This window comes from Bos mutus, chromosome 17 (assembly GCF_027580195.1).
Source record: "Bos mutus isolate GX-2022 chromosome 17, NWIPB_WYAK_1.1, whole genome shotgun sequence".
Classification (NCBI taxonomy): Eukaryota; Metazoa; Chordata; class Mammalia; order Artiodactyla; family Bovidae; genus Bos; species Bos mutus.
In genome coordinates this window covers 20,301,276-20,324,460 of record NC_091633.1, presented here as the reverse complement: position 1 = coordinate 20,324,460, position 23,185 = coordinate 20,301,276, and the positions used below count along the sequence as shown (strand labels likewise).

At 38.9% G+C, this 23,185-nt stretch overlaps 1 protein-coding gene across 2 annotated transcripts in view; it reads left to right on the top strand.

Annotated features, from left to right (window-relative positions):
• Window positions 1-22,547, top strand: part of SBNO1 (strawberry notch homolog 1) — a 57,239-nt gene extending 34,692 nt beyond the window's left edge. For both annotated transcript variants that reach the window (XM_070386276.1, XM_070386275.1), the window contains exons 20-32: window positions 359-490; window positions 2,120-2,255; window positions 2,956-3,068; window positions 3,158-3,229; window positions 3,696-3,795; window positions 5,776-5,850; window positions 6,508-6,654; window positions 6,739-6,833; window positions 6,935-7,027; window positions 12,795-12,932; window positions 13,602-13,678; window positions 14,709-14,902; window positions 16,088-22,547. In XM_070386276.1, the coding sequence (XP_070242377.1) occupies window positions 359-490; window positions 2,120-2,255; window positions 2,956-3,068; window positions 3,158-3,229; window positions 3,696-3,795; window positions 5,776-5,850; window positions 6,508-6,654; window positions 6,739-6,833; window positions 6,935-7,027; window positions 12,795-12,932; window positions 13,602-13,678; window positions 14,709-14,902; window positions 16,088-16,230 (1,515 nt within the window). In that variant the 3' untranslated portion in view covers window positions 16,231-22,547. The remainder of the gene's footprint in view (window positions 1-358; window positions 491-2,119; window positions 2,256-2,955; window positions 3,069-3,157; window positions 3,230-3,695; window positions 3,796-5,775; window positions 5,851-6,507; window positions 6,655-6,738; window positions 6,834-6,934; window positions 7,028-12,794; window positions 12,933-13,601; window positions 13,679-14,708; window positions 14,903-16,087) is intronic.
• Window positions 22,548-23,185: the final 638 nt, after the last annotated feature.

The following is a 23,185-nucleotide window of genomic DNA, read 5'->3' as shown; positions in this document are numbered from 1 at the left end:
TGAGATCTGAGAACCCTGTTCTACTCTAGTTGTCATCCTAGAGCAAGTGAGTTCCTTCCCCTAGTGTCTTGAGTATCTGCCCCAAGACTCAGATCTGTGTTATTGCCCCTGTCACACACAGCCTTTGTTGTCATTGCCACATGTCGGTTTTCTCCACTGAATTTGGACTTTTCAGAACCAGGCTTTATGTCGCAGTGTTTCATCTCCCCCGCCCGGCTCCTGGTGCGGGAGAGGATGCACAGTGCACGTTGGCTTCCTTCTCCCTTTCACCTCCACCATGTTTCTCTAGTGGGAGTCCTAAACTTCCTGCACCATACTCAGATACCTTAATTGTAAGCAACATTGTTTGACTTTGCAGATGACTGGCCGCAAGGGGAGGGTCGTAAGCAATGATGATGGAAGCATATCTTATGAGTCAAGATCTGAACTTGATGTTCCTGTGGAAATACTAAATATTACAGAAAAACAAAGATTTATGGATGGAGATAAGGTATGTTTTTCTAGGATGTGTTTTGGTGAAAAGAATTATGCCCGTACATTTCAGTTAATCTTTAGGTTTTTTTCTTTTAATAAAAATCATGTATGTTGAATGTTCTTTTTTTTTAAACTAATAGTAATTACTGAACATTTTACATGTTTTCATTATTTTCTTGTAAGTTGAATGCAGTAAGGGTCATGCACAGAATAAGATGCCGCTCTTTTGGGGCCTTTAAAAGTCTTTAATCAGAATATTAATATGTTCTTTCAGGTCATATTAGTGGTCATATATCTAATGCTTACTTGAGTGTCAGTATAATCTTGAATCTAGAGATATATTTAAGCATGCCTAGATTACTAGGATTCTTTAGTTTTGCTGTTTCTTATCCTGCTCTGCTGTGTTCTATTAGGATGATTTACTCTGAATGAATGTACACTTGCTTATTTAATGACTGCAGAGGTTGTGGTTGCCTTCAGAGGCCCTTTCTGTATGCTCTTATTGTTAAGTAAACTTCATGAATTGTAAGAGTCTCAGATGAGTTCTTCCTCCATCTAGTTGGAATTGCTCATTAAGTGTTTGCTGATGAGTTTGCTAAAAAATAGGTAGGTGTAACACTTCAGCCTCATTCTTTAATCTGAAAGGGGTAGAATAAAATCTTATATCTTTATCCACATTTTGCTCTGTATTTAAAAAATTCTTCTGCAAGTGGAAAACAGATGATAGTTATTACCGTTATCAAAGTTATCTTTTAAGTGTATTTAAAGCTCTTGTTCCGGAGAAGGCAATGGCAACCCACTCCAGTACTCTTGCCTGGAGAATCCCATGGACGGAGGAGCCTGTTAGGCTACAGTCCATGGGGTCGCTAAGAGTCTGACAGGACTGAGCGACTTCATTTTCACTTTTCGCTTTCATACACTGGAGACGGAAATGGCAACCCACTCTAGTGTTCTTGCCTAGGGAAATCCCAGGGACAGAGGAGCCTGTTGGGTTGCCGTCTTTGGGGTCGCACAGCGTCTGACACGACTTAGCAGCAGCAGCAGCAAAGCTCTTGTTACGTATTTTAAAGATTGTAGGTAGAGGTATCAATTATTTTATTTATTTGTTTCACTAGTAATTTAGGCCCATGTCCATTAGGAATTATGTATTAGTTGGGATCACGTTTGGCTGTTAAGTGACAGAAAACCCACTATCACAATGACTTAAAGTGGAAGTTCATTTTTCACATGTAGAAATTTTGTTAGGTCAGCACTGACATGACCCCTTGAAGACTAGGTCTCTTCTGTCTTGATACTTTATATGCAGACTTGGATTTCCAGGTTAACCTCCATATTCCATGACAGCTATTTCACATTCAGTCATTACTGAATGTGTTTCAGCCAGCAGAGAGGAAAAAAGAGGAAGACATATCTTCAATTAGGGACATTTCCTGGACATTGTCCATGTGACCTGCTGGGTTGAGTGTGCCCACACTTAGCTGTAAGGGAGACTGGAAATGTAGTCTTGATTTTGAGTGTTCTTGTAACCATGCACAGCTAAAATGAAGGGTTCTATAATTTATGGAGAATACGTAGTGGTGGATGTTTTCCTGCTTGTCTTTGTGCAAAAGTGATCTTTTATTTTTTCTCCTTACTCTTGATACAGAATATTGCTATCATCTCAGAAGCTGCCAGCTCAGGTATTTCATTACAAGCGGATAGAAGGGCTAAAAATCAAAGGCGAAGAGTTCATATGACTCTGGAGTTACCATGGAGTGCTGATAGAGCAATTCAGCAATTTGGTAAATCCTGCACTGAATTTCATTTCATTGGGGAAAATACTTTAATATTGGACATAGTAAAACTTGACGCGTGTGTCGGTTTTGGAGATACTTAGGTATTGCATGTACCTTAAAGAATAGAGTACATCATGAATGTATTTTCTTAGTCATAAAAGCTGTAAAAGACCTGAAGTAGGGCTTTCTGGCTTTATATTCAAGAATGGGGCTCCTTAGGAATATCCTTCTTGCAGACCTCTGGGGATGTATATTACCTGTGTCAGCAGCTGCCACTTGATGTCCTTTTCACCCCCCAGTGGCTTGAGTGAGGGCACATTGCTCCTCCCTTCCCCTCCATCTTCATGTCCCATGACCTGGCAATTAAAAAAAAAAAGAAAAGAAAAATTAAAAAAAATTTTTCTTTGAGAATCCAGAGCAGCTGTGCATCAGCAACATTGTGGTCATCCAAACTGGGGTAGCACTTAAGCGATTATCACTTAACAGTTTTATGGGAGTTTTTGTTCTCTTGCAATGAGGAGTGTTACTCTGAATACAAATGTTGTTCAAGTCATTGTTTGCAATTTTTTCCTTTTTGGGGAATTGGGGTGATTACATTCTTTACTTTTTCAGGACACCAGCTTACTCTTAAGTGCTAGGAATAGATCTCATAACACTAGTACTGAGCAAACACAATCAGTGATTTTTTTTTTTAATGTCGTTACAGGACGAACTCATAGATCAAATCAAGTTACCGCTCCTGAATATGTCTTTCTGATTTCTGAATTGGCAGGAGAACAAAGATTTGCATCTATTGTTGCTAAAAGACTTGAGAGTTTGGTAAGTTTTTTAGTTACATAGATGTGTGTAAAAAATGGTGTATGTTACTTGTCTTCTCTGCTTTGATTGGAAATTTTATGTTTGGATAGGGCGCACTTACACATGGAGACAGAAGAGCAACAGAATCTAGAGATCTGAGCCGGTTCAACTTCGATAATAAGGTACATTTCAGCTGTCAGTATCCCTGAGAAATTGTGGCAGTGTATGGTGTCTATGAGGAACAGAAAGGTCAAGTGGTTACTGTTTAAAACTTTTAAGTTGCCTCCTCTTACGATTTTGCTGTAAAATCATGGCTTCCTGCAAGATGGAAAGCAATTAGGTCTTCGGTGATCAAATGTGCTGTATAATGATCTCTTGCTGTGGGAAAAGAGGATTATAAGAAATACTTGTGGATGAATCAAGTAGGAGTTCCCAGTAGTAAAGAAAGTTGTTTATTTATTGAATGCCTGCTGTGTGCAAAGGTGTGAATGAGGCACTAGGCTATGTAAAGTTTACATAAAGGTAATTGAGTCCTGCTATTTTTTACTGTTTGATACAATAGTAGTTTTTATAGCATTCATTTGGTCATGTAATTGAAGAGTATCCAAATGCTGAAACTGGTTAAATGTCTTTGCTTTTTTATTGCAGTATGGAAGAAATGCTTTAGAAATTGTCATGAAATCCATTGTAAACCTAGATTCTCCTATGGTATCACCACCTCCAGACTATCCTGGAGAATTCTTTAAAGGTAACTCTTAAAAATAATAATAAAAAAGGAAAATGAGTACTGACAAGCCTCACCTTTTAGAAGGTACTAAAACCCATTCTAAGAGGTGCTGTTGCTTTCATACATAAAATGTATGAAATTTAGAAATTGATGGTTATCAGACACCTAAATTGACCTCTTACAATAAGCAGTAGATTTACTAAATTTCATTCAGGTAAAGTGACTTTACTCTTGAGTTTATTGCATGTTGTATAACTTTAGATTACTAGAGGAAAAATAGTTTTGTTAGATTAATTGAAGATGACTATGTCAAATAACTTTTTGCATTTAATTTTAAGTATCTGGGTAAATCTGTGAAGGTTAGTGGGGAATGTAAATATTGATAAAATTGGCCATATATTAATAGTTGTTAAAACTGGATAATGGGTACATGTGGGTTCATAGAATATTCTCTCTTTACATTTGTGTATATTTGGAAATTTTTATATTAAAGAAGTCCTAAATAGTGCTACAGAAATTCTTAGATGTGTAGATTTTACCCCATTAATATTAGTAGGCTGAGAGATTTCAGTAGTTCAGGAAACTGAAAGTATTTTGGAGAATAAATAGATGTAAGATACTTGAAACATTGTCATTATTAAGTTAGCGTTTTTTACTAGGAAGTCCTTTCCAGTTGAACTGGTATTTACTGTTGGTAGTAGTCCATATTGACACAGCTGGCAGGGCTGTTTATAACCATTGATGGCATTTAACAAAACAAAAACCTATAAAACCTTAGCCCTGTTCTTTTTCTCCCTCTCCCTTTCCTTCTTTTCTTTTTGTCTGGTCATTGGAGGGATTGTCAAAACGACTCACCGATTTAGTTCTAGTTCTGAAATAGTGCATGTTATTTATTCATTGTCAGTAATGAAAACTATTCCGAAAGTAAATAATGAGGAGCCAATACTCTCTTTAACTACCTGCCCACTTCCACTCTCATCTGGTAAGGTTACAAATGTTGACAGTTTGAACAGGAGCAGACTAACAAATCCTTGTCCGTGTTTGTCTAAACACAGAGCTTTTTAAAAACATACTACTTGCAACGTACTTTTCTCAGTATATCACAGACATACATCTCTCATAAGTCATTAGCTATAGCATGAACACGTTTTTAACAGTTGTGTAATATTCTCCATCTAGCTTAGGTAACAGTTCTTCAGTTATTCCTTTATTGATATTCAAGTAGTTTTAATTTTTTTTGCATCACAAAGTGCTGGAATCATAACGGCTATTCTTCTATTCAGAAGAATTCCTTCTATTCATGTAATTTCTTCATAGAATGGGTTCCTAAAATGAGGACTTTTTGCATTGGAGCTCTTTGGCTACAGAGTTGTCATGTCACTTGCAGAATCTAAACATTTTAAGCATGTAGCAGTCTAGCTAACTAAATAAACATGTAAATAGGATATAATTATGTTTCTTATTTCCCTTTTCTCTTTCTTAAACCCGTATTCAGTAAGTCTGGGTTGGAGCCTGGAGACCTTTTTTTTTTTTTTTTTTAAATTTTATAAATCATCCTCTTAGTAACATAATTCAGAACATGTTGACCGTTACACTTGTTGCTTATCTTTTGCATCTCCTTGTCAATACTGATAGGTAATGTTTGGAAAGGAAACATTATTTCCTTATTTACACAGTTATTTAATCACTATCCTGCTGTGTATTCAAAATTCAAAATTGATTCTGTGAGCAGAGCAGCTTTGTAGCCTAGAATCTCCACTGCCAAAGATTGTTGTTGGAAAGATAAGACATCTTAGTGAAAACAGTATGTATAATGTGAAGTTAGAGTTCTAGGATTTTGAAGTGCCTAAAGATCTTTAGGGTCTGTGCGTTCCTTTTAATTCAGCTAATAGGAATTATGGAAGATACGTATGCTAAAACTTGATCTGGTTTAATTAGTTAGGTAACAGCTCATTGAGTCATTTGAGCTGTAACATTTTTTATAAATTTGTTTTATTTTAGATGTTCGACAAGGACTGATAGGAGTTGGTCTAATAAATGTAGAAGATCGTTCAGGAATTCTTACTCTAGATAAAGGTAATAATATGAGTTTCATATATGTACATAACTGTTGCTGTATCATTACAGCCCATTTTGTTGTTTGTTTTTGTCAATTTGAAGGGGAAGTTTCAAGTCTGTTGGTCTGTCTCTCAGTACTTAGTGTTCACAAAGCATTCCTGCTACTGTGTTTATTCAAAAAATTAGACCTCTATTCTCCTCTCTCTTGTATCAGCAGTTCTCAAACTAGGTTGCAGGTATGAGCAACTGTTGAGCTTTTTGAAAGTACTTAAGCCAGGCCAGGAGCTCAGGCAGTGGTAATTTTCCAGAGCTCTAGGGCATTCTACTTGTGCAGCAAAAGTTGAGCTTCACTGACTTGTGGCACTTAATAACTTTACAAGTTATGACTTAATGTTGGAAAGCATTCTTATGTGCTAAATTGTATTCATATTTTCAGTAAGTGAAGTTGAAGATGCAAAAATCTAATTTGGCAAACATCTTTTGACCACACAGTATAGCTGTACTAATAGCTAGAGATAGAAGCGGTCAAAGTATAGGCCTGTTCTGGAAACAGTACAAGAATTGTGAGGGAAGACTTTGGAGACGAAAGTGAGACTTGAACTAGGCTGAGATGAATAAACTTGTTAAACTGCCATTTGAATGCCTTAAATCGTTCATAAAATTTTGTCATTGCAGATTATAACAACATAGGAAAATTCTTAAACAGAATTTTGGGCATGGAAGTGCATCAACAGAATGCACTATTTCAGTATTTCGCAGACACACTTACTGCAGTCGTTCAAAATGCCAAAAAAAATGGAAGATACGATATGGGAATCTTAGGTAAGTTGGGAAATTTTTAAAATGTCATGTGTATTCCTGATGAAAAATTACTTTATACTTATATGTTGCTTTTTCTTATTCAAGATCTTGGTTCTGGGGATGAAAAAGTGAGGAAAAGTGATGTTAAGAAGTTTCTGACTCCAGGATATTCAACATCTGGCCATGTAGAATTATACACAGTACGTCTGTAAAATGTGCACATTCAAGTATAGTGTGCTTTTCTGATAGACATCCTAAGAAGTGAGTTTAATTTAAATTTCATTACTATTTTTTTTTACAGATAAGTGTGGAGAGGGGAATGTCCTGGGAGGAAGCTACCAAGATTTGGGCTGAGCTGACAGGACCAGATGATGGCTTTTATTTGTCATTGCAAGTAAGACTTGTTTCCTTTAAATCTTAATTGTTAAGATAATGTGTTTTCATTGCCATCATTGTAATTATGTTTGCTTTGTACTGATTTTCCACCTGTATTTAGCTTTTTCTATTATGATAATTTATCATTGTAAGCGTGATACATTTTTAATAGTTTTTGAGGAGTATTATTAAATGCAAGTTTTAAATTATTACATATTTGAGGACTTCCCTGGCAGTCCAGTGGTTAAGACTCCATGTTTCCACTGCAGGGGGCATGGGTTCTGTCCTTGGTCAAGAAACAGATTCTCCTTACCACTCAGCATGGCCCCCCAAAATTGCATATTCTTAGTAAATTGAACTCCCCGTAATATAGTGTGACCTTCTCTAGTCATACTAATGCTTTATGTCTTCAGGATTCAGTTTTCAGTTGCTAATGTAATAACTACTGTCATTAGTTTAGTACTTGCATGTGGACAAAGCTCAGGGGAGAGAGAATATGGTGTACATAATTTACATTCAGACGTACACACGTACACACACAAACGAGTGCATATTTATTTGTCCTGATTAAAACTGTGGAATTTTAGTTTCACCTTTTCTCTGATACTTTGGTCTTCTTTCTTCCACACCAATAATCCTTGTGCTTCAGGGCACATAGGATGATAAAATCTTATGGGCACTCTACCCCAATATTCCTGAAAATACTTTTTATTTTATTTATTTTATTTTATTTTTAAACTTTACAATATTGTATTGGTTCTGCCATACATCGAAATGAATCTGCCACAGGCATACACGTGTTCCCCATCCTGAACCCTCCTCCCTCCTCCCTCCCCATACCATCCCTCTGGGTCGTCCCAGTGCACCAGCCCCAAGCATCCAGTATCGTGCATCGAACCTGGACTGGCGTGAAAATACTTTTTAAAAATAACTTGTTTGCATATACCTTCCCCCATTCTATTTTAAAAATAGTTATACTATTTCTGCATGTTGGCATCTGACAATGATATAGTATACTCTTCTTTTAACCCTTAATTAATCTTAGTTCTATAGATAATGACAGTTTTACCAGACATGAAGTCTATTATTTCACATTTTCTTTTCTTGAATATCTTAAAAGATGCTACTATGTACTCTTCTGAGATAGAGTTGCTGTCAGAGTTTGATAGTGTTCTAATTTCCTTTCCCTGTTTGTATTTAATTGTTCTTTGGTGCCTATATGTATAAAGGATTCTTTAAAGTTTGGTAATTTTATTAGAGTTTATCTTCTGTTAGTCATTCTTGGTCAGTATTCTCAGGCAGGTGGTATGCTCTTTTAATATGTAGTTTCAGATCTTTATTTTAGAAAGTTTCTGAATTATTTGTATTTGTAAAATTTTTAGTATTTTCTTGAATTTCTCCATTACTAGGACTCCTCTTACCACACTTTAGATCTTTACTTTGCCTTTTATATTTATTTTCTCTTGAATTCTTTTTAATCTTTATTTCTTTTTCTTTAACAGCTTTATTGAGATATAATTCACATACTGTACAATCCACTCACTTAAGTGTATAATTTAATGATTTCTGGCATATTACAGAATTTTTTAAAGTTAGGGTAAAATACATAACAAACTTGCCGTTTTATCCATTTTAAAGTGTACGATTTAGTGGCATTGATTATATTCACAGTACTGTCCAGCCATCACCATTACACAACTCCCCCAGCCTCTGATAACCTCTCATCTCTTTTCTGTCTATAAATTTGCATATCTTGGTACCTCATATAAATGGACTCATGCAACATATGACATTTGTGTGTGGCTTCTTTCACTCAGCATATTGTTTTCAAGGTTCATCCATGTTGTGACCTGTGTCAGTTCTTTATTCCTTTTTGTGAGTCTTCTCTAGCACCATAGTTCAAAAGCATCCATTCTTCTGCGCTCAGCTTTCCTAATAGTCCAACTCTCACATCCACACATGACCACTGGAAAAACCATAGCCTTGACTAGACGGACCTTTGTTGGCAAAGTAATGTCTCTGCTTTTGAATATGCTATTTAGGTTGGTCATAACTTTCTTTCCAGGAGTAAGCATCTTTAAATTTCATGGCTGCAATCACCATCTGCAGTGATCGTGGAGTCCAGAAAAACAAAGTCAGCCACTGTTTCCACTGTTTCCCCATCTACTTGCCATGAAGTGATGGGACCGGATGCCATGATCTTAGTTTTCTGAATGTTGAGCTTTAAGCCAACTTTTTCACTCTTCTCTTTCACTTTCATCAAGGGGCTCTTTAGTTCTTCTTCACTTTCTGCCATAAGGGTGGTGTCATCTGCATATCTAAGGTTATTGATATTTCTCCTAGCAGTCTTGATTCCAGCTTGGACTTCCTCCAGCCCAGCATTTCTCATGATGTACTCTGCATATAAGTTAAATAAGTAGGGTTAGACTCTAAAGAAAGCTGTGTGCAGAAGAATTGATGCTTTTGAACTGTGGTGTTGGAGAAGACTCTTGAGAGTCCCTTGGACTGTAAGGAGATCCAGCCAGTCCAGCCTAAAGGAGATCAGTCCTGGGTGTTCATTGGAAGGACTGATGTTGAAGCTGAGACTCCATTACTTTGGCCACCTGATTTGAAGAGCTGACTCATTTGAAAAGACCCTGATGCTGGGAAAGATTGAGGGCAGGAGGAGAAGGGGATGACAGAGGATGAGATGGTTGGATGGCATCACTGACTCAATGGACATGGGTTTGGGTGGACTCCGAAAGTTGATGATGGACAGGGAGGCCTGGTGTGCTGCGGTTCATGGGGTCGCAAAGAGTCGGACACGACTGAGCGACTGAACTGAACTGAACTCCATTGTATGTATATAGCACTTTTTGCTTATTTGCAGACATTTATGGAGTGACAAACTGTAAATGAAGACCTGGTTCAAGAAGTAACTGTGTAAATGAGACCAATTATGATGATGCTGCAGGCAGGGTAAAACCGTAAATAAGCTGTCTAGAGCATGAATCCTGAACTTTTTATGAGAGGGGTCAGGTAGTCAGTATCGTAGATCTTGCCAGGGCGTGTATCATCTCTGCTGACTCTTCTTTGTGAATTTTTTCCCCTTCCTTTCTAAGATCCTTTCTCCCTCCCTTCCTTAAACTGTTGTTAAGCATAAGATCAGGCCAGATTTTGTCCATAAGCCTAGTTTATGGTCCCTAACTCAGTAGCAAAGCTCTCAAACTGGATCTGGTTCTGGGGGGTGGGGAGGGAGGGGTGTGTGTGTAAATCTTATGATCCTCGTGAGGTTATACAGAGTAATACATAGGAATTTCTTGTACATGAGTTTTCCCAGTGGTAGCATTTTATACAACTATAGTACAATATCACAGTGAAGATATTGATACAGTTCACCGGATTTTATTCAAATTTCTCTTAAGGCCTTGGATAGGATTTTGATTGGTCCATATAGGATATTGGTTATTGTCTTTCATTTGAAATTATTGCCAGAATTGAAGCACTGGTAGATTTTGTTGAAAATGCTGATCCTTATCAGTTTCCCTGGAGTGAAAAAGGATGTGGTAACGTTGCCCTTTGTTACTGTCTGCATGGGCTCAGACAGCTGGATGTGAGGAGTGAGGACCTCCAAAGAGACATCTGAGATTTCCCTGGTGGTCAGTGGTTGAGATTCCACACTTTGAATGCAGGGGGCGTGGATTCCATCCCTAGTCAGGGTACCTAAGATCATGCACACTGGGGCGCAGCCAGAAAGTTGAAGAGGAGGCGTTCTTCCGGGAAGGCATAGCCTATTTCTTTGAACCTCCTCAGCATTAAGCACATATGACTTAGAATTTGTTTAATGTGTGTTGACATTAGGAAAGCCATGTCAGAATCATTGACACAATTTTAAAAATAATGTTTATTTATTTATTTTTGGCTGTGCTGGGTCTTCATTGCTGCTTGTGGGCTTTCTCTGGTTGTAGCGAGCAGGGGATACTCTTCGTTGAGGAGCAGAGGCTCTAGGCATTGAGGCAGTGGATTTGGTGGAAGGACCTAGTTGTTCCTCAGCATATGGGATCTTCCTGGACCAAGGATAGAACCCACATCCCCTGCATTTGCAGGCAGATTCCTATCTACTGTACCACCAGAAAAGTCCACAAAATCACTTCCTCTGTAGTGTGATGCTTATTTTATAACTATAATAATTAACACTGTCAAGGTAGATCACATTGTTAAATGCTTTAAACATCGCCTTAAAGTATAATTAGAGTATTTCACATCAGCTGGTAAAAGATTTTTAAATGTATTTTTCACTCAACTAGTGTTTCATAGACTTCACAGTAATTATATAAACAGTGTTTCAAATCATGTGAACAAGTAAAAAACAAAGGATCTTTAATATCCACAAAAGGTAAAATACTGAGTTGTTTTATCCATTTAAGAATTATCTTAATATAAAAAGTTAGTAGCTTAGCAAACAATTTATTTTGTAGAAAAGAAAGTATTAGTTTCTCAACTGTGTCCGACTCTTTGTGACCCAGTGGACTATAACCTGCCAGGCTCCTCTGTCTATGAAATTCTCCAGGCAAGAACACCGGAGTGGGCTGACATTCCCTTTTTCAGAGGATCTTCCCTACCCAGGGATCGAACATGGGTTTCCTGCATTGCAGGTAGAGTCTTTATAGTCTGAGCCACCAGGGAAGCCCTGTAGAGGAGGGCTTTTTTGTAGAGGAGCTGGGAAGATACCTTTCAGACTTTTCCGTTTCCTTCAATTTGGCTCCAGAGACTCTTGCTTTGAAATTGTTAACCATTATTTAGAACAGATACTAATTTCCAAACCTTATATTTCCTTGAGTGAAATGGTGGTTTTTACAACTCCTTTGTCTTAGGATTTCTCTCATAAAGTCGAACTTTTAAAAATTAAAAAAATAAAACAGAAACACCAAGTTCCATTGTTTGTCTGATGTATCCTTTTCTTCCACTTCTGCCTCATATTGTGTATTATTTGTTCAACATTTGGCTTTCTCCTATTACAGCATTACTGTCTACAGATCAATTCGTGATATTTCATGTGGTATTTCACCCTCACAAACTGTAGGCTTAAAATTGTAGCACTGGTGGATTAGATGAATTCAGAGGACTGTGAATGATCAAAATTGTTTTCTTGAAGATTATATTTCATTGTAACTTGAAGGAGAGTAACATACCTTAGAATTTCCCATGAAGACTCTTCCTACCCACTACTTAGATTCCTCTGTCACATCTCTGAGCCTGTCCAGGCTGTGAGTCCAGTGTCATGGACTAAAAGAAGCAAAATTTTCTCCATTGGATATTGTGCTTTAAGTCTTACTTGACACAATTTTCTAAAAAATATCTTGACCTTCAGCCTGCCTCAGAGTTAAGGCCTTCACCTTGTTTAACTCGATTACACAGCAGTCTTATCTTTTCTTCACAGTTCTGTATTTACCTACACATTTGGCACTATAGGCTTATCTGGTGGCTCAGAGGATAAGGCATCTGTCTGCAATGCAGGAGATGTGGGTTTGATCCCTGGGTTGGGAAGATCCCCTGGAGAAGGAAACGACAGCCCACTCCAGTACTCTCACCTGGAAAATCCCATCGACGGAGGAGCCTGGTAGGCTACAGTCAATGGGATCACAAAGAGTCGGACACAACTGAGCGACTTCACTTTCACTTTCTTTCACTTTGGCATTATAATCTTTCAAAGGATAAGATTTACTGATGTGATGGTACAAAAAGCAAGCCTGTCTTAAAACGTACAATGTTGACTATATATTTTCTCACCATTTTTTTTTTAATAGATAAGAAACAACAAGAAAACTGCCATCTTAGTTAAAGAAGTAAACCCTAAAAAGAAGCTTTTCTTAGTTTATAGACCAAATACCGGGAAACAACTCAAATTAGAAATTTATGCTGATCTAAAAAAGAAATATAAGAAGGTATTTTTCCATTTGTACATGATGTTATATATGAATACTTTCTCATAATGTATTTAAAGTATGTTTATGTTTATATGTGAAATTTTTTTGTCAGTTTTCCTATTATTGGTTGCTGGAATATGGCTTTCAGGAAAAGTTTTAACTTTTAAAAAAGTCTTGTTAAATTAATATTTCAGTCTTAATGTTATCAACTATTAGGAAAATTATGATTATTTGAAGCAGCTTATGTTGTCAAAAAAGGAAGCTTTAACAATGCTGACTACAAAAATTAGAATTTTTTAAGTGAAAGGAAGATGTACAAGACTAAAATACCTTCCCACCAACTCTTGCTTTTATTGTGAACTGCTATGTTTACATTTTGCAGTGATTTCGAGAAAAATAGTGAATGCCTGTTGTTTCTAACTTTACTATGTAATTATTTTGTTGTTAGCATTACCTTATATTACTGTTATTCCTAGCCATTTTCCACTTGAAAACAGTTTGTAATTGTTAGCTATTTGAAATATTCATTACATAGGGAAGCCCTCATGGGAGAGCTTTAGCATTCAGATGCAAGCAGTAGCAAGGGCCAGGTTCTCTATGCAGAGATTATTTTAAATTGACTTCAGAGATCAAATTAGGCAACCAGTGTGTGTGTGTTTCAGTGGAATTTTCATCTTCTTTTCACAGGTAGTCTCAGACGATGCCGTGGTCCACTGGTTAGATCAGTATAATTCATCTGCAGATACTTGTACTCATGCTTATTGGTTAGTATTTTTGTTTTTCTCACCATTTATTCTGTTTGTCAAGGTTTAATTTAAATACTTCTTTACTCTTTGGCAGTCTGTCCCTGTAAGTACATCGGCAGTTACCAGTTGCTCGTTGTTTCTTCAGGCAGGGGTACACAGTGGAAGTCTCTGACCACACACTGTTTACTTCTCCCCTTTGCTGTTCAAGGATGCTTCCTTACTTCCGACTGACTGTCGTCTGCCTGCAGGGACTTAATTATCATGCTTGGGGTTGAGACTTAGCTTTTTCTTTCTACTTCTCTCTTCGTTTCCTTCCTTCCTTTTGTTCTTAAATTCCCCCCTCCCTGCCAAAATTTTATTGGAGTCTCAAGTCAGTTTTATTTTTAAGGCTAAGTAACATCTAGGAAACCACAAAGATGCCTCAAGTACCTAACAGCAGTAGAAAACTTGACTGTTGAGCTCTGGAACTGATCCTGCTGTGCTGCTAGGCTAGCCAGAGGTGTTGTCAAGTCATTATGTTCATTTCATGGCATTGAAAATGGAATATCTTGGCCCACTTTATGAAAAGGGACTCAGGATATAGATGAATTTTAGCCAGGTTTTTATTTAGACACGTGTAAGTAGATAGCTTTGCTGTGATATAAGCAAGTTTTTGTTTTGTTTTGCTGGGGCCTTTTTCACTTACCTGATCTAGAACCATATATTTGTCCTTTAATACTGTAGAAATGACAGAATTATCTTATAAACTGGCATTAGTCCAGTAAACAAACATATTAAAATGACACATGCAGAATGGCTATCAAAACCAATATATCAGCCCTTTTATAGGGAGCCAGACCCCAGAAATAACTGTAATTTTAAAATCAGTAATGATACCTTAAATTGGACAGGATAATCCAATATGTGAAAAGAATTGCAGACTCTGAAACTGTCACTTAAGGTAAATGATAGGGCAGTTTCCATTTGAAATTCAGTAGGTGTGAGCCTGGTATGTGTGCATATTCATACACATATATATGTTTTTGTTTGTTTTTTTGATCTGTCCTAGGCGTGGCAACTGCAAAAAAGCAAGCTTGGGATTAGTTTGTGAAATAGGTCTTCGTTGCCGCACATACTATGTATTATGTGGCTCAGTACTGAGTGTCTGGACAAAAGTTGAGGGTGTTCTTGCGTCTGTCAGTGGCACAAATGTGAAAATGCAGATAGTTCGCCTAAGAACAGAGGATGGACAGCGGATTGTAGGTGAGTCTTTTTTTTTTCTTTTGATTCGAGCTGTGAGAATAAAATCAGATCCTTGTTTTTCTTAATTTGCTTCATAACATCTTAGAATCTGTCTTTTCCAGTGGTGGGGTAAAGTTTCCTTTCTGTGATGTTCTTAAAAGGATGAACGGAAGTTGAGCTTTTGGATGTCTGTAGTTGGTTGTGGCTGAGGTTCTGATGTGCTTCTGCGCTGCCCGCAGCGCTCTGCTCCCTCCTTCCCTCCCTCTTGACCTCTGTGCGGGCTCTCTGGTATGAAGACGAGGGATTCTCTGACGTCTGTCTCTTTGTGTTCGGGCCACGTGAAACTATGGAACTCAAAGCCACTGTGCACAGAGGCTGGACTGAAGTTATGCAGGGAGCAAGGGAGACCAGGCTGGCCGCCCCCACAGTCCCTCCTTGACAGGCTTCACTTCGCAGCAGTCCACCCAGTTACTGTACTTGCCTTGTCACGTGCTCTGTTTCTTGTGCAACAACCTTTCTCTATATCATGGGTTGCCTGCGGGCCAGAGTCAGTCCATGAGCATTTTTTTGATCCTCAAGTATTTTTGGTTGCAGATTTCAGTTGAATTAGTTGCTACTTTTTAAAAGTCAAGGGAATGGATTTCTATCTTCTTTTATTTTTTTAAAAAAAGATTACACTACAGAGAAGCCTGGAGCATTGAGCCCCTGTTCCCACATGAGCGAAGTTCAGGTTCCCTTATACAGGATGTATACACTGTCCAGTTTGCTGACTTCCACACTCTTCCACTTAGAAGTTAGTGTTTCAGTGTGCATTTGAATTTGTAGCCACTATCTGGAGTCTCTTTGGTACATTAGTACATATCAAAGAAGGTGGTGCTTGCCTGCATTTCTAGACTGCAAAGATAGTGGCTAGGAAGATCCTGTATCTGGCTTTCTCCTGCTTTAACAGGTAGGTGGTATTGCCCTAGACACGTGAATGTGCTCAGGCATTTGTGGGTAATACTGCTGAGGGATCAGGCTGCTTCTGAAGGGGCCAGTTCAGTTACTTAGTATTCATTTAGTTTGTGTATGGAATCTTGTTTATTTATTAACTTAGTATTATAACAAAAAAAAAAATATAACATCATTTGGAATTTTCTGTGAAGCTGTAAACTACAGTATGAATTCTCCTGGATGCAACCTTTATAAATTGTTTTCTCCTTGCAGGTTTGATCATTCCTGCAAATTGTGTGTCTCCTCTTATAAATCTCCTTTCAACTTCAGACCAGTCTCAACAGCTTGCAGTCCAGCAGAAACAGCTCTGGCAGCAGCGTCACCCCCAGAGCATTGCCAGCTTGAGCAGCACATAAGAACAGACAGGTTTCAACATGGATGTATCTGAAATGCTGTTGAAGCATATCATTTGCATAAAAATCAGGGACAGTTTCCAAAGAATTATAATTTTTTTTTCAGTTGTGCTCTCTCTAGTTAATTTTCTTGGGAATAAGGACAAACCTGGAATAGATAGCAAAACTGAAAATCAGCAGTGCCGACTGGTACATCTGTCTTTCCTTGTGCTTTTCCCATGGTACTTACCGTATGCTTTTACTTTGGGTGAGCAGAGGGGTATGTGTGTGTATGTGTCAGTCTGTTTGTTTGTTTGTGAGTTTGTTAAAAGCTGCGAACCATAATTGGTTTAAAAATGCTTGGAACTTCCCAAACTGGCTTTACTTTTATGTTATACAGTGCTCAGGGTTAATGCAGTACATCCATGCCATTGCTGTGGGACTTATCCCCAGATGCATGTGTTTTGAGTCTATAAATAGAGAAAATATATATTGGTTTCTTTTCCCAACTTATTAAAACAATAGGTTTATTAAGGCATGAAATGAAAGGTTGCATATCATGCATTCAGGTTCTTTTCTAGTTTTTGTTCTGACAGTGCATGTCTCTGAAAGCATGCGTAAACAAGATTAACACAGAAGTCAAGTAACAGAGCGAAACATTTGTAGATGTACAGCATTGGTTATTGCATTTTTATAGTGTTTATACCTGGGTATTGCTTCAAACCCTGCAAAATCTCCTCCTCCCATTCTTCCTGCCCCAGGTTTCTTGTCAAGGTAATGAGTACACACATTTTTTTGGTGATAAAACTCTTAAAAGTTAATTTTAATGTATTAATAGCATTCCTAACGTGTGCTGCAAAAAAGGCTACAAGCCTGTTTTTTCTTAAAATTACATCTTTCTTAACTTAAAGATAGTTGTAGAAAGGAGTACGGATTGGCTTCTGTCTTGCAAGCAATCTTTTTTTTTTAACTTCATTATCTTAATTTGCTTTGTCACTCTTAAAAATGAAAACTTTGTACTTGAGTTGTAAACTAGACAATGAGGAAACACTTGAGGCTTCTGCTGTATGTTTATTTCTTGTTGTTATTGTTGTTACCCAGTAACTTGAATATTGTTTAACGTGTTGTAAGACATTGTAGAGTTTATCTCAAGCTGTTAAAAATGGTAATGTACAAATGTGAATAGACACTTATCTATAATATGGGTAAGTTTTGTTTTGCCTATAATAGATGTTTATAAAAACAAGTGAGGGGACAATTGGTCTTTTTGTTTCCTTTTTTTTTCCCCTTTACTTTTTTTGCTTGCACAGGTTGCACTATTAAGAAACTGAGATTGTATAAACCTGGTCAAAAGCTGCAAGATACCACAGTCTTGTAGATGTCAAATAAAAAGTTATTATACTAACCCGAAGTGGACTCTTGTTTAGGCCCTCACCACCTGCAGAAGTAGCCTGTGATGGAAACGCTGCAGAGCTCGGCGTGTTGCTCAACATTCCAGGTAGCCTTAGATTTTGGCTTCAAACCCACCCCACAGAATCAGAGTGGTGTTGAGGAAGGGGTGAAATAATAGTGCTTTCAAATGTTTTGCAAGTTGAACCGTTTGCCTTCTTCTTGCAGGATCTGGTGAGATATGTGTTCAGTGATGGGTAAGCTAGCGCTGTCATCCTCTCGTGTTTTTACAAGCCTGAGTTTAGTTAGGTCACGTTCACCATAAGTTTTCTTTCTTTGGATGTATTTATTCTTGATGCCTAAAAGAACAAATTGACAATAATTTCGGTTCTTTGGCATATTTTGCCCAGTGGATGCAACTTTTATCCTCAGTCTATCCTTATATCTCAGGCAGTGATCCATGTGAATATCAACCAGTGTCCCTTGTTAGGGCCACTAGACCCAGCTGGCAGCCAAGAGCAGAGTTGTCCACCTGCACCAAAACTTCCCACTTAGTTCTGTTTTTAAATCAGGAGCCTAGTCTGCTTCCATCAGCACCCCAAGGGAGATAGAGCTGTGGAGAGGAAGCCTAACCAGCCTGTTGCCTCCAGTGAGACAGAATGGCAGGGTTGTGGAAGAGAGACTCTCATAGGCTTGGCCCAACTTTGCTTTTTTTGTGTGTGCGGGCATCTTTTTTTTTTAAAGCAGGTTATGGTTTTTTCCAAGCAGCTTCAGTATGAGGATTCTTTAACATGAAATTAGTTGACCCTCACAATTCACGATGTAATGTTTGCTCTTGGAATAGCTATCTTAATTACAGAGGGGGATGTGTATGTCCTGTTCTTTGTAGAACAGCTTTGTTTTGCATTTTTAAAAAAGGTCCAGAAATAAGTCCTGTGAAAACTCTGAGAGTAGACCTCGGAAAGGCAGCCGTGTAAACGGATGGGGAGCTGAGGTGCCGGCTGCCCACGCTCACGGTGGTGGGGTGTGCACGTGAGCCCTCGGAGCCTCTGCCCATGCTCCTCTCTGGAGGTGAACATACGACCTTTACACTGTGCCCTTATCCAAGTCAGCAAGTTTTAGGTTGGTCAACATGGGGAAACCCAGCATTCAACGTCCTCCTCTGTCAAAAAAAAAATCAAGTCTCAAACGAGAGCTAACTTCTGTAAAACAGGTCTTGTATTTCAGGATCTGAATGCCATGTCTGAACCCAAGGACCTTGTTGAACCGTATGTGAGTCCATTTGGCCTCTAATGCCTTTTCTCCCTTTTTAGCAATATGGCTCTGAGCACAAAGATCTGGTTATGAATCATGTTCGTGTTTTCAGAGTTTACAGTACCGATTGTGCTGAAAACCACTTTCCCAGTCCAGAGCTGCTCAGATGGTATTGGGAGAGGTTAGTGTTCCCCTGATCTAGCATCCTCCATACCACAAGGTCTCTAGCTGCAGTTTAGTGGGATTATCCAGATATGTATCAATGATACAAATTCCTAAAAGTATTAATAAGGTATTTTTAAACACAACTTGATGAAAAAGTAAATATCTTAAGCAATTTTCCCTTTCTGCTGCTAAATTGCCGATAAAACTCTTCAGTATCTTTTCTTCACATCTGTATATAAGTTAGCAAGAACCTGCATCCAAAGCATTGTAGGAGTGTGTGTATGTATATATATTTATTCCAATCCAGTTAGCACTTCAGAAACCTTTTTGAGTTGCAACAGTAAAACCTTTTAGTTTTATCTTGCTTCATCTGTAAAGGTAAAAGTTCTAGATTATCAAACTCCAGGGAAATACTAGTATTTTAGAGGCATAATTTTCTGGCTGTACCCCCGGGACATTCATTTGCTAATCTCCATGTGATGCTATCAGAACAACTTCTAACAGGGATGACAAGCAAGGGTACCAGGACAGCACTTAGAGTTGTATAATGGGACCCTTTCCCTCATTCCCCTCCACTTTCCAAGGAGGGGGAAGAAAGGCGATAGATTAGAAATGGTTGATGGATCTCAATTGATGAAAGTAGGAACAGAGGAAAAGTATTTTTCCCTTGGGTCCTTTTCTTGAAAAGATGTTAAGAGGAAAGTCCCTACCCAATTACTCTATTAAAAAAAACGTACCTGAATGACATTCGACAGTTTCTACGAATGGTGTTACATAGAGTCCCTGTGAAACTGGTACCCAGCTAACAGACGTTTGGTGAATGCAGGCATCCCAGTGGTAGTGGCATTGGTTGACTATCCTTCCTATATCTGAGGTCTCCTTGGCTAACACCGCACCCAGGTGCGTGCACTGTGCATGCCTTGCTCTGGAATATGCAGTAGGCAGTCCATGTTGTGGCTACAGCTGCGAGCAAAAACCATTTGTAAAAAGTCCTTGTTGGATACCAATTGTCTAATACGAGGCAGTGCGTTTTAAGGGCATATAAGTGAAGGAAACACATTTAGATACCTGCAGCTCTAGCTAGCTAGTAATTTTTTTCTGAGTACTTGAGGTGAAATCCAAAACCCACCTTCTAATCTTACGCTGTACTTATATATATGTACATAATGTGTATATATAGAAATGTTGAGTTCTTTCGAATTCTGAATGTAAATATTTCTTGTAAATTGGGACCCCACCCACTTGTTTGTCTCTTTTCCCTCCTCCAATTCTATTTATTCTTTTCTTGGTTTCCCATAGGGGGCTTCTTATAATATTTTTTTTTTCTTTTTTGCTCTAGAAACATGAAAAACTTTAGTTGAATTTGTCACGTATTTTAGAATTCGGCTTTGCATCTTTACTATAGAATTCCTGTGTCTGTTTCGTGTTAATATTTTTCAACATGCCTGATTTATGTTTTGCATTTTTATTACAAATTTTTTACTGTGTGCAATGCATTGTATTGGGGGAATGTACTTGAGTGCAATTTCTGATACTGTCATTATATGACTAGTTATGCTCATTTATGTTGCTCTTTGGAAGCTATAGTGAGCCTGTTTTCACCTGAAAAAATTTCTTCCCAAGACTTCCTTTAAGCTCCTCTAACTTCTTCAGTGCATTTGGGATTAACCTCAACTCTTCAGTAAACCTGACTTGTTTCTACCCTTGCAGTTTTTCAGGCCTGCACCACATCCTTCATCCTTGTGGCTTTCCAGCCGAGAGGAAAATCTTGTAGATCTGAACAGCGATGTATGGGCTGCTGCTGCTGCAAATTTTCTGTTTGTTAAAGAAGTTGATCTGTCCTTTCAGCCTTCAAATAATAATCAAAAACTTACTTTCCAGTGAGCATGGGTGATCTGCTTCTGTCCCACCAGTTAAGGGGCAGAGACAGGCCCGGTACGTGCTGGTGTCCGTACTGGCAGGTTAGAGAACGTACTTCCAGGGACAGTTGTCCTCCTGAGTAGAGCAGCACAACTGCTCGTGCAGGCTCCCGTGAGCCTCTGGCTCAAGGGCCAATGCTGTGTGTTACCTGTGGAGGGGACAGGCTGGTGGGATCCCTTGAGCTGTCCCACCACCAGCGAGCTGTTGAGTTGATCTTGACTAGATGGGCTGTAAACCTAGGAGCTGAGAGGGCTGGAGGCACTCTTAACGATTGGATTAGTGTTGCCTGGAGGGCCCACCCAGGAGTGGCTCACAGACGTGGTGGGAGTCATTGCCACCACTGTGGTAACAGGCAAACACTGTGTTTCTGTCTGCAGGTTTTGCACTTTTAAGAAAATATTCCTCCGTAACTTTCAGCAAAGACACCATGAGCATTTCTGGGGCGTTTCATTCATGTACACGTTTCATTCGTTGCTCTGAGCTTGGTAGACTTTTAGAGGTTGTCTGTATTTAGGTGAGTCTTAGAAACCTAGTGTGTCTTGAAAGAGGGCCTGTCAGAGGTGAGCTCCTCTGTCAGAGGCTTTCCTTCTCTGACTCCCAGGAAGCAGTTGAACCACACGGTTTGCAGCAGCAGCGGTCAGGCTGAGGCCACACTCTTGTAGTGCAGAGTCGAGCAAGGGGTGCCGCCTGGGACGTAGGCTGTCTTCCGTACTTGCAGGTCAGGCCTCCTTGGGGCTGAGGGTCAGTCCGCAGGCTCCTTAGTGAGAACTCCCTGGCTTTTCCACCCATCCCCCTGTCCTGAGGGCCTTTCTTGCTATGACAGTATTTGTGGCACTGAAGAGGGTAAAGAAGCTTGAGCCTTCTTTCTGACTTCCACTTTGCGGGGCAGATAGCTTGTATTTTCTACGTAGCACATTGCAGTCTTGCTGCCATCAGAAAAAAAAAAAAATCATCCTGTTCATGGTTTATACTGAATTTGCAAACTACTGATATTATTTTTCAATAACCACTTGTATCTACCATCAACCATGAGAGGTGGGAAGAGGTACGCTGTATCTCTGCAATAAAACTTTTGCCAGGTTCTACCTCCCGCTGAGCAAAGGATACTTTTGTACTTAGGCATAGATCTTCCTCCTTTACTAATCTGACATGGTGCACCTTGAGACAACATGTGATGGAATCCAAAGACAATTTGAAACAAAGGTGGATGTAAAACTCCTTCAGTTGTTTCTGTTGTGTTCTTTTTTACAATCTCTCTTTTTATATTGCTACTCTGTTTTGAATGTCCGTCAGTGTATGAAGGGTACGCACTGTTCTGATGATACTGCACTGCTTCTTCAGCCTTCTGTGGTGATACAGAACCAAGTGTCCAGAAACAATTGTTCTAACCATTTTGATTTGTAACTTAAAAAATTGGCTCTCATGCAATAAAAAAATGTATTGGCTGCATTTAGCGAGGTTTATGCCCTTGCAAGTAAAAACGATCAACCATGAAGCGTAACAAAATTCTGTATTTAGTTTGTTGTTGTTGTGTTTTCTGATTTTTGTTTCTCTCTCTCTTTTTTTTTTTTTCTTTTTTTGTAAGATTCTTAAATAAATTAAACTGGCTAATATGCTGCTTTTATCTGTGTGTTTTCTTTGACTGGGCTCTTGAGTACCTGTTTCAGCTGTGTCAGGGCTCACCACGCTGACCTAGAGCGCTTCTTTCCATTGGGGGCTTGGACTTTTTATTGGCTTTATATTTAAAAAGAATTCTAGAAGACTTCTTACGATGAGGATAAAAAGCAGCCCAGTGCTTGTTAGAGCAAAAAAATGGCTGCACCGCTGTAGAGCTTCAGTGAGTTGGCACTGGGTGCCTGGGCCGGGGGACTCAGATCACAGGTGTCCTCTGCAAGGTGCCGCAGTGTTGGAGGACTTGGGACTATGAGGCTTGCTATTGAAAATTCATTCCTGCTGCTGCACAGCCATCCAATCCGTGAGTCTGAGATTGGAGCTCTGCTGATGAAAAGCAAAACGGAAACTACTGCAGGCAGCTTAGCGTGTGCCAGTCACTGTGGGTGCTTCCCATAGTCCTCAGTCCTCTGCTGGTTCTCAGATGAAAAGCTTTTCTAAGGCTTGTGGAATTGGTGCCTGTATTTCATATTTCTTCACTAAGTATTTGATAAGCCACTGCTGTGTGTCTAGCATCGGGTCGCATGGCTCTCTTTGGTAGGGATTCTTCATGGGTAGTTATTCTCATGTCAGAGACAGC